Genomic DNA, 19840 nt, shown 5'->3' on the forward strand with positions numbered 1-19840 from the left:
GTACACTTTTTGGACTGAGCGTCAGGATTTGAAATCTTCCTCTACCCAAAACAGTGGTATACCACCCTGACATGTTGTACTATGTTGAAAGGATTATCAATGAATTAGTGCGTGCGAGAGACAAGTTCATATTCAACCCATGTTATGAGGAGTACGTCTAACCATGTCAAATTCATTTGTTTCCCCTGATTATATGTTAACTCCTAATTATTGATTTGTTTGTCTATTGTGAATTTACGTAGTTTGCATTGGACCTTGCTGGTGATTTGTGTTTCCAATAACACAATTTTCCTATTTGATTCAGCTCGATTGCCTCATCCAAAAAAGCTCCTCTACAAAAGTAAATATAGCTACCTAGTGTTGATTATCATTACCTAACTCATTTATTAGTCATACTAATCAAATTTGAAATTACTTTTCTATAGTTTTATGAAGAAGATAAATTGTCGAGCTCGTGACGGTCCTACATGGAAATCACCAATGGTAATGCCACATGATATTGTGATTTAAGTAATAAAAAATGCGTAAGATTTTGATAATTTGTTAAGCATGTTTGATTCATGTACTTTGTTCCTATGCTAGTGCGCACAACAAGATAACGGAGTTGATTATGGCCTATACGTGATGAGATTCATGTTTGACATAGTGCGTCATTGTACGGACACACTACAGCTTGATAAGGTATGCCATTGACTTAGTTAATTTGCTCTTTTCATGTGATTTGATAAGAAATGTAGGAAATAGGCATCCTAGAAGTCATATAGGCCTTATTTAGGCAATTTTGGATCAAAATGTGTCCTAAAACCCTTGAATTGCACTTTTCATGTGATTTCAAACCTTAGCCGCCTATAACTAAGTAATATTGACATGTTATGAGAAAGAATGAGTTGATTTGATAAGAAATGTAATAAATAGGCATCCTAATAGTCATATAAGCCTTATTTAGGCCATTTTGCATCAAAATGCGTCCTAAAACCCTTGAATTGCTCTTTTCATGTGACTTCGTGCCTTATCCGCCTATAACTAAGTAATAATGACATGTTATGAGAAAGAATGAGTTGATTTGATAAGAAATGTAGGAAATAGGCATCCTAATAGTCATATAGGCCTTATTTGGGCCATTTTGCATCAAAATGCGTCCTAAAACCCTTGAATTGCTCTTTTCATGTGATTCCTAAGTAATATTGACATGTTATGAGAAATAATGAGTTCATTTGATAAGAAATACAGAAAATAGGCGAAGCAATAGTCATATAGGCCTTATTTGGGCCATTTTGGATCAAAATGCGTCTTAAAACTCTTGAATTGCTCTTTTCATGTGATTTCAAGCCTTAGCCGCCTATAACTAAGTCATATTGACATGTTATGAGAAAGAATGAGTTGATTTGATAAGAAATGTGGGAAATAGGCGAAGTAGTAGTCATATAGGCCTTATATGGGCCATTTTGGATCAAAATGCGTTCTAAAACCCTTGAATTGCTCTTTTCATGTGATTTCAAGCCTTAGCCGCCTATAACTAAGTAATATTAGGAAATAGGCGAAGTAGTAGTCATATAGGCCTTATATGGGCCATTTTGGATCAAAATGCGTTCTAAAACCCTTGAATTGCTCTTTTCATGTGATTTCAAGCCTTAGCCGCCTATAACTAAGTAATATTGACATGTTATGAGAAAGAATGAGTTCATTTGATAAGAAATGTAGAAAATAGGCATCCTAGTAGTCATATAGGCCTTATTTGGGCCATTTTGGATCAAAATGCGTCCTAAAACCCTTGAATTGCTCTTTTCATGTGATTTTAAGCCTTAGCCGCTTATAACTAAGTAATATTGACATGTTATGAGAAAGAATGAGTTCATTTGATAAGAAATGTAGAAAATAAGCAAAGTAGTAGTCATATAGGCCTAAGTAATAAATTTTTGCCTAAGTGAACTTGTAAATGTATTTTTACATGCATAACCTAAGTATTTAATACTAACATACTTTTTGTTTATTCCAAGTTTTTCAAGGTACAAAAGGGAGGTCTGTTGACTAGTAAGAAACTTAATGAAGTTCGAGACATGTTGGCGTCTTTCATCACCTTTAATTTGTAATGTCATTTTTATTGGAATTTGTATTTTGTTAACTTTTAAACTACATTCTTAATTAGTATTGTTTGTAAATAGGACACTTTTTTTTTTGAGTAATTGTAAATATGACCCTTCAGTGTATTGCATTTGGGATTATTAATTAATATCTATGTATTGTTGTTATTATTTCAAGTTAGAAATTATTATTATTATTATTATTGTTATTTTTAACATTATAATAATAATAATAATTATAATTATTATTGTTATTATAATATCTTATAATAATGGTAGAATTAATGCAAGATGTACAGGTTATTATTATTATTATTATTATTATTATTATTATTATTATTATTATTATTATTATTATTATTATTATTATTTATTGCCGAAAAACCAAAAAAAAACAATTAAAGGCACCGACTAAGGCTTGAAACCGGTGCCAATTATATGTAAAAAAAAAAAAAAAAAAAGCGCCAGGTACTTTTAGCACCGATTAACCGGTGCCAAATAGTGTAATTCGCACCGGTTAACCGGTGCTAAATCTTAGAATTGGCATCGATTTTGAACTAGTACGAAATCTTTAGGTTTTTGACATCCCTCAAATTTGGACCGGTTCAAAACTGGTGCTAAATGGGGGTTTGAAACAGTGATGATTACAATTTTTCGCCTAGTGATTGATTCGTCAATCACTTGATAAAATCGTTCCATACACATCGCAAACAAATAAAGAGAGGGGAGGTCTCCTTGCTGAATTCCCCTACTCGGTTTAAGCTCTTAGATGGTTCACCATTCTAAAGTACTTGAAGAGAGGCCAAGGAAATGCATTCCATGATCACATCGATCATCAAAATTGGCAAATTCTTTTGCACCATAGCATCCCTTATGAAGGACCATCTCAACCTATTATAGGCTTTTTCGAAGTCTATTTTAATGGCCATGTAACCCTTCTCACCCTGCTTTCTTCACATCGTGTGAATCACCTCTTGAACAATGACTATATTATCAGTGATTTGACACCCTGGAGAGAAGCTTGCTTGAGTATTAGAGATAAGCCGAGGAAGAACTGGTTTCAAGCGGTTGACAATGACTTTTGTGACCACTTTATAGGCAACATTGCATAGTCCTATTGGTCGAAATTGTCAGGCAAGTTCCGGATTGTCAATCTTTGGAATGAGGGTAATAAGGGCATCATTAAGGCGCTCTGGGATCCCCTTGCCTTCCAAGATAGGAATGATAGTGTTGTATACTGTATTTGCAATGATTTCTTAGGTCTTTTGGTAGAATAGGGCCTGGAAATCGTCTAGTGCTTTAAGCGCCCCCATATCCTTGATTACTGACTCAATTTCCACCTTGAATAAGGCTTAACAAAACTATTCCAGTCATGACTTGAACATTTCAGGGAACACATCTTACGGCACATCGAATACATTCGGACCCTGGCTCCCTCCTATGTGAATAGCTTTGAGAAGCATTGCACAATATGGTCCTGGATCTCTAGTTTATTAGTTAGCCAATCATTGTTATTATTCTTGATAGCACCAATTTTATTTTTCCACATTCGAATTATTGTAATAAGGTGGAAAAACGAAGTGTTTCGATCTCCATCTTGCAGCCAGTTGATCCTAGATTTTTGGTACCATATCGTTTCTTAACGGTCTAGAACCTCATCCAAGTCTCTTCGAAGGCGAGCCTCTAGCTTAGTGAGGCCTCTGTCAATACTCTCCGGCCTCCGCTAGTTTCTTTTGGACTCCTGCAATTTGAGCAAGAAATGTCCTTTTTTGTTTAAAGACATTGCCGAAAATATCTCTATTCCAACATTGCAAATACGAGGACAGTTTAGCTAGAGAGGGCATAAGCTCTCACTTATCATCCCATTTTTCTGCCACAAAATTTTTAAAATTTTCGTGAGAGAGCCACGCCGCTTGAAATCGAAAGGGTCCATGAAGAGATTGCAGGGGAACAAAGCCATTGGGAGAGATGAATATCGGGCAGTGGTCCGAATGAACCGCAGGAAGATGTTTCATTTTTGCTTGATCAAATCTTGTCGCCCACTAATGATCATTGCACAAAGCCCTGTCGAGCCTCGCACTTCTTCTTGTGGCTTCACTAAGTCCTCTGGCCCAGGTGTGAGAAGCCCCTGTGAACTCAAATTCAATCAAGTCCAAATCATCAATCCAATTGTTCAGCGCTTGAGAATTATTCCCTCCTCTACGCATATCACTAAAAAGAAGGTTAGATTTCTCAATGGTTGGTGGTGCTTTACTCACTACCATTTGCCCCACACTATTCGCTAAAGGCTCCATCTGAGGATTTTCATCCACTTCCATCAAAGAATTCTTCTCCTTTTCATGAGATTCATTGTTGAAAATGAGATGCGTAATTTTCCATTTTGGCTTTTTGTTTGATCGATCTAATTGATCGTTTTCTTCTCTCGATTTGCCATCTCCCCTCAGGAGGACCAAACTTTAATAAAGCATAAGCAAATGAAAGCATACATGAATGCGAAGGTAGATGTAAATGATTAAAGTTGTAGTAAGAGCATTGTATCCTTTGCTACGTAGATGAGTGTCTTAGACTCCCATATATGTAAGGAATGCCAAAAGGATCGGGATTAATAAAGAAAGAGTTGACAACTAAATTTAAAAAAAAAAAGGACGTAAATATGATCTAAACAATTGAGATCAGTTAGATCAACACAATCACAACACTATCACCAAATAGCATTCTTATTTGGTGGTATCGTGAGGAAATCAGTAAATAGTTTATGCAACGTAATAGAATATATGACCCAGACGATTTAGATCATTTTAGCACAAGACAATTGCATATAACAAATAGCTCTAGAGTTAGTTCTTCTTGGGAGGTGTCGCGAGGAAATTAGTAAACCATTTTGCAGACTTCTTTGGGTATCTTTTGAGGTTGTCATAGTAATCTGTGTAGTTGAGACCAAAGCGAACATCATATCCTGCTCCCACTTCCATATTGTCCATAAGTGACCATACAAAGTATCCTTCCACATTTGCCCCTTGCCTGCACTCAAACACATAAGTAATATTTAGTCATTGGTTTCGAATTTTGTTTGCATGTCACAAAAATTTTATACCTATTAAATCAAACTAATATTTATGTTAAAAACAATAGAAGAGAAAGTGTTTTTCTCACCTTCTAGCCTCACGAATTGCAGTAAGGTGATCTTCGACGTGTGAGATTCTCTTGTCATCAAAAAATGCAGCTTTCAACTCTTTAACTTTCCCTTCTTTGATTAAATCCATAACAGAACCTGTGATTATAGGCTTTGCAGGAATACCTGTAAGTGATATATAAAAGAAACGTGTCATCTAATTTGGAACGGAGGAAGTATTAATTTATTCATAAGAATTACCCTATCTAGTTGGAGTTCGAATGGGTATTATTGTGGTAATTCTCTATTTCTCATTGTGAGAAACAAGTTTTGTTTCTCATTGTGAGAAACAAGTTGGGATATGTGTCAAGATATGGGGCTCCCACTCATGACCACCGGTGAAAAACATCACATTATTTTCCAAAGTGTCATTATGAGAAACAAAAGTGTTTCTCATAATGAAAAACTGGGGCTCCCTCTATTATTGTACCAATAACACTTAATTAATTGGATAAACAAGGAAAAAGTACGAGTCAGCTAATAAACTCACCATTTTCAGTTACAAAAAGTTCAGGCTTATCATATTTTTCTGTGATGTAAAGAAGCAAATTCCTTAGACCGGCAGGATTTACATAGATATCAGCTTGTCCTTCCGCTTGCTCTCCAATTATAGTTCCATTCGCATTCACTGCATTAAGAGTAACATGACAATGACTTTAATACAAGAAATTTTTTTAATGTTCGAAGAGACAAGAGGCCGACATAGCAAATGTTGAAGGATGTACCTAATTCTTCAATGTACTCGACGATGATCTTCCCTTTTTGTGGATCTACCTTGGTGGTTTGCTTGGCAAATCTCGCTGTGTAATAATTGACACCAATGAAATCACATGACTTTTTCACCATCTTCCTTTGCTCCTTGGTAAATTTAGGGAGTTCTCTTATAGAATCTTTCATAGACTCTGGATAATCACCATAAACAAATGGGTCCATGTACCTTAATCCATTATTAAAGAAGAATATATATTAGAGACTATATTACTTTCAATAAAAAATAAAAATAAAAAATAAAAAATAAAAACAAAAACAAAAAAAAAAAACAGAACATTAATTCTAGATATGGTAGCATTATGTATCATTTTCTAACAAATTTGACCATTCTATTACAGTGATTTTGCCCAAATTCGACCCTATTTGTAGTACTATGATTTGCTTCCCTTGCTGCTACCCCAAAAAAAAAAAAAAAAAAAAAAAATTAAAGTACTAACTTTGCATTTACTATCTTTTGTTTTTTGGTTTTTAGTGAGCCACAAGGACGGGGTGATGAGAATCAATCCCAAAATCTCTTGAAATTGGGAAGGAAGCTCTAACCACTTGAGCTATCTCTCATACGATCACTCTCTACTAATATTATATGGAAATGTTATACTACATATAAATTTACTATCCTTTGTGGATTAATAATCATAATTTCTTCTTTGGCACGAGGCTCATTATTTCACATACATCTACCAATGGGTTTCGAGCTTAATTTTAGTACCTTCTTACAAACTTGATATTATATAGAAATGTTTATCCCACATATTTCCTCCGTCTTTTTTATTTAATCCGTTTTGACTTTTACACTATTCACCACCCATCCTTTGACCGTGTTTTGTAAATAATATGTAAGGAAAAACATATTCATATTGGGTCTTTTTGAATTCGTCTAAATAAGTACTATCATAATATATAACTTTTATATTTTTTTACTTGTGTGGAATTAAAGTTATTGATCGTTAAAGTTTTGCATTGACAAGTGTGATAAAAGAAATAGGTCAAGTAAAAAAGAACAGAGGAAGTACATATATTTACATTATGGTGTTTTATATGAAGCTTACCATCCCAGCATGAAGTCCAATTGTCTGTGAGCAGCAACCACGTCCGTAGGATTGGTTGAGTGAGGCTCATACCATTTACATGGCAGTGAAATTCCAATTTTGCCTTTTTGATTTTTCTACTCAAACAAGACAATTAAACGAAATTAGAGATATACGAAGAAAGGAAAGATATGACACATGAAGAGGCAAATTAAAAATTACAAGTACCTGGTACTTGTCGTGGTAGATTTGAGCAGCAGCAGCATGAGCTAAGATAATATTGTGAGTGGCAACAAATGGGCCAAGATCACTCTTACCATCATTAGGCAACCCCATTTTGTACCCAAATGACCCAAACACATAGGGTTCATTAATTGTTGACCAATACTTTACTCGATCACCAAAGTTGGCAAAACATATGTCAGCATACTTCTTGAAGTCCTCTCTGTTTATATGATATGACGTAACATGTTAGTAGTAAATAAGATGGTCAGGTGGATTTAAAAGAAAGGATTACTATCTCAACTTCGAATCAATAGTCACGTTGTTAGTATAATTTAAACATGTGGCGTGACAAGTAAATCCAAGTGAAGAGAGTAATATGGCAAACACGCTATCAACATATTTTATGTTTAATCTGATCAATATAGAATGAGAACTTACACAATCTGACTGTTCATAAAGCCATGATACTTGTTCTGAAGAGCAACAGGAAGATCGAAGTGGAATAATGTAATAACAGGCTCGATTCCTTTGGATATTAAAAAATATTGTATAAGTTAGATACTCTATACTTCATAATGACTTAATGAGTATTGATAAAAATTCGTAGCATAAGGTATATCGCTAAAGAGATTGGTCAATAGTCAATACATCTTTTTTATTTGAAAAAACTGGTCTAACCTAGACATCTATGTTCGATGAATCAATCAATGGAAAATATTTTAAATAAATAACTATATAGAGGTCATGATACCTTCTGCTATCAAAGCATCAATGAATTTGTTGTAGAAATCAATTCCCTCTTGGTTGATTGGACCATCTTCTTCTGAACCCTCTGAATATAATTAAACAGAATTTTTTATTTAATTATATTTAATAGGTATTTAATACTTCAAATAATATATGGTTGTACATTTTTAATTATATGTTCTTCGTATAGCAACGATAAAAAGAAGATAATTACATGTTCTTCGTATAAAAGTTACCAACAATATAAAAAGGTAAAAAGGAAAAGTACGTACTAGGGAGTATCCTGGGCCAAGCGATGGAAAAACGATAAGAATTCATACCCATTGCTTTTAATAGCTTTACATCTTCCTGCAATGTACAAATACAAAAATAATAAGGCAAAATACACATAAGAGTGTTATATTAGGGGGGTGAACAAACCGGATACCCGGTTAAAATTTTAAGAACCGGACTCGAAATCAGTGGCAATTTCAGTATGGATTTAGTGGGTTCAGCTAAACCCATATTGGATCCAGAAAAAATCTAATCAGTTTAATAAAAAAAAAAAAAAAAAACATATTAAATACTGGTTATATACATAACTATGCGCCATATTGTATTGCTAAAATATGAAGACACGATGAGCTCAATTGTAATTAAAATTGTTTTTTTTTTTTTTTTGTCAAATTAACATGTGCACACCCAAATTATTAATTTTAACTTGTATTTTACATTATGTTACTTGATTTCATTATATGCGTTTGGACTCTGAATCCATATCAAAAAATTTCTAGAAGTGTCATTGCTCGGAATTAATTGGAACCGGTTCCTAAATTTCGGAATTGGAATTGAAACTACTTCAACCGGTCCTAAAATTTAGGAATTGGAACCGCTGGGCACCAGTTTCGGTTTCGAGTACCCACTTATGTACATAATTATTAAAATTTAATACAAATTATAATAATTATTTTGATCCATTTTCATTTTTAGCCTTTAATACTTATATTTATATATGCATGAAGCTATTTTATTTATGTTAGGTATTAATAATATATTTTTTTATTTTACTGATTATATACATTCAAAATATATTTGTTTTTTTAAATATATTTAGTTTAATAATATTGGGTAACTGGATACCTAACCGATTCCAAGGTCCAATAAATTAAGAATTGGAATTGAAACCGGCTGCAACCGGTTCCTTAATTTATTACTTGGATTTGGAACCACCGGTTCGAATTCCGATTTCGGACCCGTCAATTCCTAACCGATTCCAGTTTCAATTCCAATTTCGGGTACCTGAAATTTGTGCTCACCCTACTGTTAATTATCATTTATATCAAAACAATTGTGGGCTATTTTGGTAATCACAGTTAATTTATGTTAAACAAATTTCTTTACCCGACAATATATATACGTAGTAGTATACATAGTATAACTTTTTTTATTAACAAATTTAGCTCCAAAAAATTTAACTCCATATTAAATTAACAGATAAGATGAAACATTTCAAAATGTATTTATAAAAAAAGGTAGTTTCTACGTTATAACCCTCTAACTTTTCGTTTTCTACGATGTGCCCCCTATTTTTGAAAAATCCACACTATAACCCAAAATACATTTAGTTCTACACGGTAACATTTCTGTTATCCCGCCGTTAACAAATTTCGTTAGTGGGGCCCACTCTCCAATTATTAATATTTTTTTATTGATTTGCGTGTTGGAAATTGTTTAGTTAAAGGTTTTGGGGGCTATTTTGGTTCTTAAGAGTCCAAATTGAGCTCAGATTTGGCAAAACAAACGTAAATGTCTCGTTTTGCGTATTAAATACGTAAACACGCAAATTGAGACAATTCTTAATACGCAAAAAGAGGCGTTTACATTTTTTTTTCCCCAAAATTTGAGCTCAATTTGGATTTTTAAGGGCCAAAGTAGCCCCCAAAACCTTTAACGGAACAATTTTCAACACGCAAATCGATAAAAAAATATTATTAAGTGGAGAGTGGGCCCCATTAACGAAATTGGTTAACGGCGAGATAACGGCAAGGTAACTGTATAGGAATTAAATGTATTTTGGGGTTATAGTGTGGATTTCTCAAAAAGGGGGACATATTGTAGAAAACAGAAAGTGGTGGAAGTTGTTAGCTTAATGGTGTGTAGACGCCATTGGAAAGGAGGGGGCAATGGGTGTCTTATGGTGGGTGGGGAAAGAGGAGAGTAGGAGGAGATAAGAAATTACGTATTATAAAAACGGCATATATAGGATACGGTTATCAAAAATAATACTACGTAATTATTATTTTATTACCAAAATATAAAATGCAAATTCAAAAGGTTATCAATAAGAAGATTTCCCTTAAAAAAATTCACTAAAAGAAAAAGGCTAAATAATCGCCAGGGGACGTTAGATGAGGCAACTAAGAGTATAAATATTAAATTAATAAATAATAATTACACTGATTAACACGTGTTTTTGACATGCATTTCAAACTTAATATTATTTTAAAAAATATTTTAAATTTGTTATCTAATGGCTTAGGACGCTTGTAAGTAAGATCTTAATTGAAATATAGGTACGGTGAACATTATTCTTGTACTAAGATTAACACACTGATTAGGTTGCTATTGTTACTTGTTCAAGTAATTGTATATATATATATATATATATATATATATATATATATATATATATATATAGAAAGTGTATGTAAACACACACAATCAATAATTAATTAAATACGCATACTTGATTTCTATATATTAACTAGTGTTTGGCCTTGAGTGATACCCCAAGTCATCAATATTAAGGTGTGTTCTATTCATCTAATTTTTACTTATTTGAACTTATCTTATCTTATCTGAACTTATCTAAACTTACCTGAACATATTAGACCTTATCAAAACTTATTTTAGTTGTGATTTGTTCTTGGGCAACCCTTATTAGAACTTATTTTTTCCTGAACTGAACTTATCTGAACTTAACTGAACTTATTATACCTTAAATAAGTGAAAATAAGGTAAACAAAACATGTCATGATTCAAATCAAATATTTATATTTAAGTTTTGAATAATAATATGCAAAATCATAATAGTTCACTGATTAACACTTGAAATTTTTAATTTGAGAATGAGGGTTCAAATCTTGTATAATCTTTACTTTTTAAGCAAATGAAATAAAACACTCGAATAAATGAGGGTACAATTTAGGAACACTTTTAACTATATGATATAGATATCACAAATTTATTAGTTGATTATAGAGTTGGGCATCGTGCATTGCTGAGCCGTGCCTTGCCGTGCCTGGTGGTGGCTCATGTCGTGCCATGTCGTGCTTGCATCCTGGCGAGTCATGCCATGTCGGGCCACCAATTGGCACATCCCAGCCCACGGCACGGCACGACCCACGCGTCTAGCGTGCTGTGTCGGGCCGAGCATCGGGCAGCCCATAATTTTTTTTTTTTAAAAAATCGATATATATATATATATATATATATATATATATATATATATATATATATATATATATATATTGAACAACTTTTAAAATCGATATATTATTTAAATAATTTTATTAATTTATGTTTATGTTTTTAACTATTATATTATTATAGTTTTTTTTATTATTCTTATTTTTATTATTATAGTTCTTTATTATTATTTTTGTTATGTTATTATTATAATTAATTTTATTTTTTATTATTATAAATCTTTATTATTATTATTATTTAGCAAAAAGCAACAATACATATAATTAAAAAATTTACGAGTGCAATAACACAAGAATTAATGAATAACTTATTTTATTATACTCGATACGATAATTGAGAGAATTAGAGAATTAAAGATTATAAATGATTAGAGAATAGATGAATTGATGAATGAATTGTGGAAATAATTGGAAGATGAAGTGATGTATTTATAGGGAATTAGATTAAGGTAGCCGTTAGGATAGAAACTAGCCGATACAAATACAAAAAATTGGTCGTGTATTGTTGTTGCTGCATTCTAACCGTTGGAATATAGTCGTTTGTAGTGGTCCGTGCCGTGTTGGCAAACCGTCCCGCAGGCCAAAGTGTCGTGCCGCCCGTTGTCTCGTGCCGAAAATTCGCAAATGTGTTCACGGCACGGCCCGCAGCCCCAACTTCAGTCTTCGTACCGGGCCGGGTCATGCCACCACTGTGCCATGCTCGTGGCGTTCGCGGGCCAGCACGACCCATGCCCACCTCTAGTTGCTTATGTGATCATTTCACATAAAAGCTAGGTAATTGATTGAGTAATGAGTGTTACACTAATAAGTGTGGTTATCCTTACAAACAAGTAGATTATTCAGTTACTAGCAAAAACAAATGAAGATGGGTTTCACTCAAATAAACAAATGGGTAAAAATTTTCTAATTAATTGATAATACTTATTATAATACTAAGGTTAATTACTAAAATAAATATTTTTTTATAAAAAAAAAAACAAAAAAAACAACACTGATGTAAATTTATTACTCTTATAGGCAGGCTTCAAAAAAAAAAAAATTACTCTTATAGGCAAAATAAGATTACCCTTATGAGCTGAGTAATGAGATTACCCATTCATGAATTAGAATTACTCTTATAATTAAAGATTCTTATGACTAATATTAATATTAGTTGCTAAGTATGTTTTTTTTTCTCATATATTACAATCAAATGGATTTATTTAATTAATTTTAGTTGCTAAGAATATCTGGGGTTCGTTGGACTTTTTTCCACTATCATGTATTAGCTTTGACCATAATTTCTTACTAACATAATAAAAATATATCTTATCATAAAATATATTTTTAGATAGTTATTAATATAAAGTTTCATAATTAAATTTTTAAAATAACTTTCATTAATATTTAATTATATAAAAATAAAGTCAAACTAGTCTATTAGTATGTGTGCAATGTTGACTTTGTCAGATGTTGTGGGACGGAGGGAGTAGTACGAAATAGAAAACATCTTTACGTTACTTCATATATTGCATCAAATTAACTTTAACACAGAAATCTATAACTATATATTAAGGACGAAACTAGGAATTATACGTTTCATTTCTTGGTTAAAAATTTTCCCGCCAAAATATATATATATATATATATATATTTGCCAAAGTTTGTTAGAAAATATTTAATAGTATGAAATAATATTTCCCTTCCTATTTGGTGATTTTATTCCATTTATACACATTCATCCAAAATATTTTTTTTATTTAATATTATACAATAATATTTTCCTATATATAACGTTGTGACGTAATCCGTGATTATTTTTTATTAGTTGTTCATGTAAGACGATGTTGATTTCACCTTATTTTTGTTGAACTAAAATTATTTTTTCCAAACTAAAATTATTTTTGTTAAACTTATATTATTTTTACTAAATCGAAATTATATTTTCAGAACTAAAACTAATTATACTAAACTGAAATTATTTTTGCTGATTCTCTATTATATTTCTTCTTTGAAATTACTTTTTTTTTTTTACTGAATTGAAATTAATTTTACTAAACTGCAATTGTTTTTTCTGAATATTATTTTTGTAAGGTGAAGTGAACAGAGCCTAATACTCCCAATATTTTCTTTAATATGATATAATTTTATTTTTATTTTGTAATCACAAATTTTTTATCATATTTTGCTATTAGATTTATAAAATGAAAACTAATGATAAATACTAAAAATTACGACACTGTAACTAACCTTGTTATATTATAATTGACCGCAAACAAAATATTCCAAAAAAAAAAAAAATTAAAAACTAAATATAAAATTACCAAGTACATATTGTAAGAATCCACTCCTTTCCTTCCTTGGTCTGCTTGAATCATAAAGTCCCACGTGCTTTGTCCTCTTCCACCTTCAGTGCCTGATCCCTCGGTCTATTACGAAAAAAAAAAAAAAAATTGCTAACGTTTTACAGGATAATAATCTTATTAAAAAAATTAAATAAAAAGAAAAACATAAATTAAAAATTTACTAAGTGTTTTGTGTGCGAGGGTCACACTATATGACTGCTTGTGAAAACACAAATTAAAGTAAGTCATATTACACTGATCGATTAACCCATGTAATACGGGTCGAGTAACCCCTAAAACACTGATCAAGTAATCCCTATTACACAAACGAATTAACCCATGTAACATTAACCGAGTAACCCATATAACACCAATGAATTAATCTCCATGAGTTAGCCATACAGTATGACTAACCACATATAAAAATTTGTACAAAAATGTAATGAGATTTGACGATTCGTTGCTTCAACTCCAAAAATAAATAAATAAAAAAAGTCAAAGATTGCTCGAAGCTAACAGGAAACAACTTGTTCAACTAGCTCTTTAAAATACGGAGTAATAAAAATGTACAAGTACATATTTCGTTAATTTCAGAAATTATTGTAACGTTAATTTAATGATTTTTTTTTTTTGACACCTAATTTAATGAAATTTTAAACAATACTACTATTTTCAAACTTTCAATGTATAGCGGGAGGAAAAACATGACTAGTTTCTTTGCAATGTTGAAAATTAGGGTGTATCCGTGTTAACAAACGGGATATACATACGATTATATGTAGATGTATATCTAGAAAGAAAAAAATAGTAGAAGTGAAAGCTATAGAAAAGTTTTTTTGTTTTTTTTTTTTGTTGAGATGTGGAAGTAATTTAAAGGTTATTGCAAAAAATAAAAAATAAATAAAAAAATAAATAAATAAAAGAGGAAGTGCTTAGATTTTGAGAATTGGGGATTTGGAGTGTTGTAGTTGAATATTGAAAAACAACTCTTAAATTATATATAAGATATCAATTTTTTTTTCTTTTTTTTTTGTTTGTTATCGTTGTTGTTTAAAGAGCCACAAGGGCGGGTGATGAAAATCAATCCAAATATCTCCTAAAATTAGGAGAGAAACTCTAACCACTTGAGCTATATACCTCACTCTCGCCATGATTTATCCATTTTATAACCATAGCTAGTCATGTTTAGGGTGCCATTTCGGTTTCACCCTATGCTATAATTATAGTTGTTGACAACATTAATAAGAGAAAATGTGTAAATAAATATTTTTAGATTATAAATATCCGCACATCTTACTTAACACTTTTAAGAAAGAGACAATTAACATTAATGACGCCATTTCGATTTCACCCTATTTATGCTATCTATTTTGACCGTATATCACTATTTATAATTTTGTAAACACTAATTATATTATTCAAGTTAATTATTATTTTGTTTGATAAAAAAAAACACAATAAATGAATAGCTAAGATGGTAAGACATGTTAGCATAATACTTGTTGGTCTCGAGTTCAAGTCTTGTTATAAACATTTTTAGCTGTCAAATCTAATACATGTTGTGGAGCTGACATGTCATCTTTATAGTGCTCAAAAGGGTATCACCAAAAAAAAAATGCTAAAAAAGGTGACACGTGACACATATTTTGTTTTAGGAACGCTTTTTCATATATAAATATAGCTTAGATTAGTGTGCGGTCCGGGCGATGCACCGAGTTTAATTTTGAATATCAATAATTATTGTTTGAGCTATAAAATATAAATTATATATATATATATATATTTATATATATATATATATATTAAAAGTGAATAATAATAACTAATAAGCTCTCAAATTGATGTTTTATTTAAAGTACATATTAAGTATATTATAATTGAACATAAAACAAAATTAAACATAATTAAAAGATAGCAAAAAAGTAATAATTTTACTTAATTTCTTGTTAGTCTTGTGTTCAACACTTCAACCCTTGTGATAAACATTTTTATTTTCATTAAAACATATTTATAGTAAATTGGATGGTGTCGCTACGACTATATGGTAAATTTAATTTCTAATACACGTGAAAGGTGCCATGTGGCACATAATATGTATTAGGATCACTTTTTATTTAATAAATAAAAGTATAGATTAACAAAGGTAAATGATTAAGCCAACGAGTGCTCTCCGAGGTGTTAGATAAATAAACTGAAAGTGGAAATATTAATGTAAAATAAACATTTATTACACTGATTAATGTGTAATTTTGACATACATTTCAAACTTAATATTATTTTAGGTAATATATTAAGTAGCAAGATCTATTATTTAAAAGCTAAGTGTGGGAAGGGTAAGATCTTAGTTAAAATTTTGAAAAGTTTATCCATTTATATTCAATGTTTAATTCCTCAAAAAAGCATCAATGGAGACAATGTTGAAAAAAAAAAAAGAAATAAAAACAGAAAAACCAAAAACAAAAATCTTGAATAGTGTTATGACGTGAAGTGAGTTTAATTTGACTTTTAGGAACGAACGAATATACTACGATAAGTGAGGCTGAGAGAGAAAAAAACCTGAATAGCCGAAGTGGAGGCACCAAATTTGAAGCAAGAAGGGAAGTCCGATCGTTTTAAGTCTTTAGGTGGGTTGATGGACGCTGGTTCAAAACCATCAACCAAGACAACCTCCATTGGTTCCACCTTCTTACTAATCACAGTGAGAGATGAAGGTGAGGCCACCTTATAGTGTGACCCTCTATTAGCAAACACATTTATTTGATTGGTGTAAAACTTGTTAGCCCTTAATAATGTGGGAAACTTAATAAGACTTTGGGATGGTGCAGCACGCGTTGGTGCTACTGAATAAGAAAGGGCCATTTTGTTTAGTGTTTTGTGTAAAGAAAATGAGTGTATTTTTGACTTTTTGTGTGGTTAGGAGATTAAGAAAGGTTTCTATTTATAGCCAAAATTGGTCAATTTAAATAATAGGATGAGTTGTTATTGGGAAATGATCTAATTGCAATCACGTGTTTTCATGTTCCATTTGGTTAACACGATACACATTCATTAATTACATTTATCTTAGCTAGATTTGTGGGTCGATTATGTATTTTCTTGACTTTTTATAATGCAAATTGCTCCATATAACTGTTTCTATTCCACCTAATTCAACGCTAAATAATTTTACCCAAGATAAGGTTGTCAATTGTCATAAACTTATTTTTTTTTTTAAAAAAAAAATCAATTCATTAATAGAAAATCATCCGACATCTAAAAAGGAACCTACTATCTTAAGGAAAACGATTTGAATGAAATAGTGAAAGTACTTCCTTTATTTTTTTTTTTTTATTTTACTCACTTGTCTATTATACGATTTTTAATTTATGTATTTGATCAATGAACGATTTCCCTTAATATTGTTAAAATAGAAATTAATTCCCATTATGCTTCGTTTTAAAAACAAATTCCCAAAGTAGTGTCCACGTAGGATTGGTTTTTGGTTCAACTTAAAACCGCTAACGGTATTAGCGGTTTTGCAATTTTTGTAAAATAAAGTCAAAGAGACCTGTTTTTATTGAAAGGCGGTCTCTTTGAAGTTATAAGTGTAATTGTCAACGCTCTCTTTTCTTGTTGTGGGCTAAGAATTAACAAGGACACAAAGAGACCTGTCGTATTGAAAGGCGGTCTCTTTGAAATAATTTTCCTGTAGACTATGCCTTGTGAATTAACCAAGGACGCAAAGAGTCCTGTTATTGTTATAGGCGGTCTCTTTTTTAAAACCGCTATTACTATTAGCGGTTTTAAGTTGAACCAAAAGCAAAAAAAAAAAAACGATCCTACGTGGACACTATGTAGAGAATTTATTTTTAAATCAATGTATTATGGGAATTGATTTTTATTTCAACAATATTATGGGAAATCGTTCTTTGATCAATTATATCTTTAAATACTTAATACTCCATCTGTTCGAAAATAATTAACACATTTAACTTTTTTTTTTTTCACTGTACATATATTCACTACTACAAAATGCATATATTAGCGACACTGTGAGCTCGACAGTGTAAGGGGCGTCAGCAGTTTACTATAGTTCGCGTGTTTTCTCGACGCTTATTTAAGTCAAAATAAATTTTCGATTGTTAACAGCGTCGAGAATATACCACCTGCCCTGCTTGTGACAAAATTTGCTTAGCCCGCATCTTCGCATTACATTTTGGGAAATGGGAATAATAGAACCGCCGCTCTAGATACCCTAATTTTCATCAGTTTTTAATTTCATCACTCTCATTTATCCAATTCACCAAAAATGTTAAGAAACTCATGGAATTCGGATTTAGATCTGTTTTTTCATCTTGGCTCTCATACATTGGGATGCGGAATTCGCTTTACTCATCCTCAATTTAAAAAATTTCATTCCTTGGTAATGGTTCATAATTGTAAGGTACTTTTTTTTTTTTTTTTCCTAATTTTCTTTTAGAATTGAGTATTCTAAATCGTTTTTAGAGTTTCGATTTTGAGAATTTTATGATAACAGAAGGTTAATTCATGAAGAACAGAGATTTGTGGGTTTTGTTTATGGTTCTTTTTGTGCTACTGTATTCGATGCAATTGGATTGTACAGTCCACAAATTCACAAAAATAGGAGAGAGAGGTATTGAGCCTAATAATGAGTTTAATTTTGTTGCAATTTTAAGTACTTATTCTAGAATTTCAGAGTCGTAGTTGGGGTTTCAGATTCGTTCCTTAGTTGTTGAGGTAGGGTATTTTCCTCCCTTTACAGATTTGGTCTTCACTTTTTGAGTAAAAAACCACCCAATTCCCCTATAATGTTAATACGTTATCAAATTGGCAACTAGCAGTAGTACGACTATGTTTCACATTATCTTCTTTGTTAATGTTTAAAATAAATACAAATTGGCAAATTGCAAATGAATTAATACTTGTACATTTGAAGTGAATAATTAGTAATGTTTAAGATCTACAATCCCAAGGAGGGGAAATATAAATGGCTTAAAACCCTTAATTGTTTCCTAATTTTGCTGTCCTTATTATGCCGTGTTATTTTGCTAGAGACAGTCTTGAGTTAGAGGACAATGAATCCTTCAGTTTAGAATTTCTCCTTTTTTTTCTTCCTTTATTTTGATTTTATAATTGTTGTGGTTTTTGTGTCAAATTGGGCATTTTGTTTTAATTAAATAATTAGATTTACTTAGATGGAGCAGATTGGTGTGAGTAGTATGTGACTAAACCAATTTAAAACTTTTTTTGTGTGTGAAATTATGTTGCACATTGTTAATTATCTGCGAGGCTTTGTTTTATTATGGTAGGGAGCTCTGTAACTTTATGCTGAATTAATCTCTACCTAAAAGTATTCCAGTGAGACAGCTTGAGTATGTACTGTTATTTCCAAAATTAAAATTCAATGCAAGATTAAATATTAAACCCCTTTTGACATCTAAAAGACTGAAACCTCAAGTATTTTGGTCATCAAACACTTGTTATTTATGAGAAATCAAACCATGTCATTTGGGTAGCAACATTGTTTCAAGAGTGACAAGTGTCTTATTCCTGTTTTGACATTTCATTATGGTACTAAAATTTTCTACTTTCAGCTCTGAAAAGGATGAACAAGCTTTGTATGAGGCCAAAGAGGAGGCTGCCAATGCTAGCATAGAATTTGTGAAACAACCTGATATGTTTCAGGTTTATATTTCATTTCAGTTGTATTTTATTCTAATATTATGTTTTAGTTATATTTACACCATTATTTAAATATGGGGCTTAGGTGGGGTGGCTGAAGTGTAAATTGAGGTTATGGATTTATTTTTCTCACAATTTGCACTGTTTTGATAGCTTACTCTAGTGTAGTTTTGAGTTATTGTAATGAATACTATATACGTCACTTTAATTGCCTTGGATGGTGATATGCTTTGAAATGTTATATTTTTTTATTTTTTTTTATTTTTTTTTTTTAGTATTGCTGGTTTCTTATGCTTGAAACCCTTATTCTGAAAGAAGGGGCTGACTTCTAGTTATTGCCTTA

General features: G+C 31.4%; 1 protein-coding gene across 1 annotated transcript; it reads right to left on the reverse strand.

The window, feature by feature from the left end:
* Positions 1 to 4567: 4567 nt before the first annotated feature.
* Positions 4568 to 16720, reverse strand: LOC110697973 (beta-glucosidase 24-like). The gene is made up of 11 exons (XM_021875368.1): positions 16372 to 16720; positions 13795 to 13899; positions 8297 to 8372; positions 8029 to 8109; positions 7716 to 7803; positions 7281 to 7497; positions 7074 to 7189; positions 5979 to 6190; positions 5744 to 5881; positions 5235 to 5379; positions 4568 to 5102 (listed from the first exon to the last, which is right to left on the reverse strand). The coding sequence occupies exons 1-11, from the start codon at positions 16672 to 16674 to the stop codon at positions 4919 to 4921; spliced, it is 1665 nt and encodes a 554-aa protein (XP_021731060.1). The 5' UTR covers positions 16675 to 16720; the 3' UTR covers positions 4568 to 4918.
* Between the last annotated feature and the right edge of the window lie 3120 nt (positions 16721 to 19840).

The sequence above is a fragment of the Chenopodium quinoa genome, unplaced genomic scaffold (assembly GCF_001683475.1).
Source record: "Chenopodium quinoa cultivar QQ74 unplaced genomic scaffold, ASM168347v1, whole genome shotgun sequence".
NCBI classification, from domain to species: domain Eukaryota; kingdom Viridiplantae; phylum Streptophyta; class Magnoliopsida; order Caryophyllales; family Amaranthaceae; genus Chenopodium; species Chenopodium quinoa.

Coding starts and splice junctions, on each gene's coding strand:
- LOC110697973 (XM_021875368.1), bottom strand. CDS start 16,674: ATGGCCCTTTCTTATTCAGTAGCACCAACGCGTGCTGCACCATCCCAA. Junction 13,900..16,371: donor CCTCCACTTCGGCTATTCAG/GTTTTTTTCTCT, acceptor TTTTCGTAATAG/ACCGAGGGATCAGGCACTGA. Junction 7,498..7,715: donor TTTATGAACAGTCAGATTGT/GTAAGTTCTCAT, acceptor TCATATAAACAG/AGAGGACTTCAAGAAGTATG.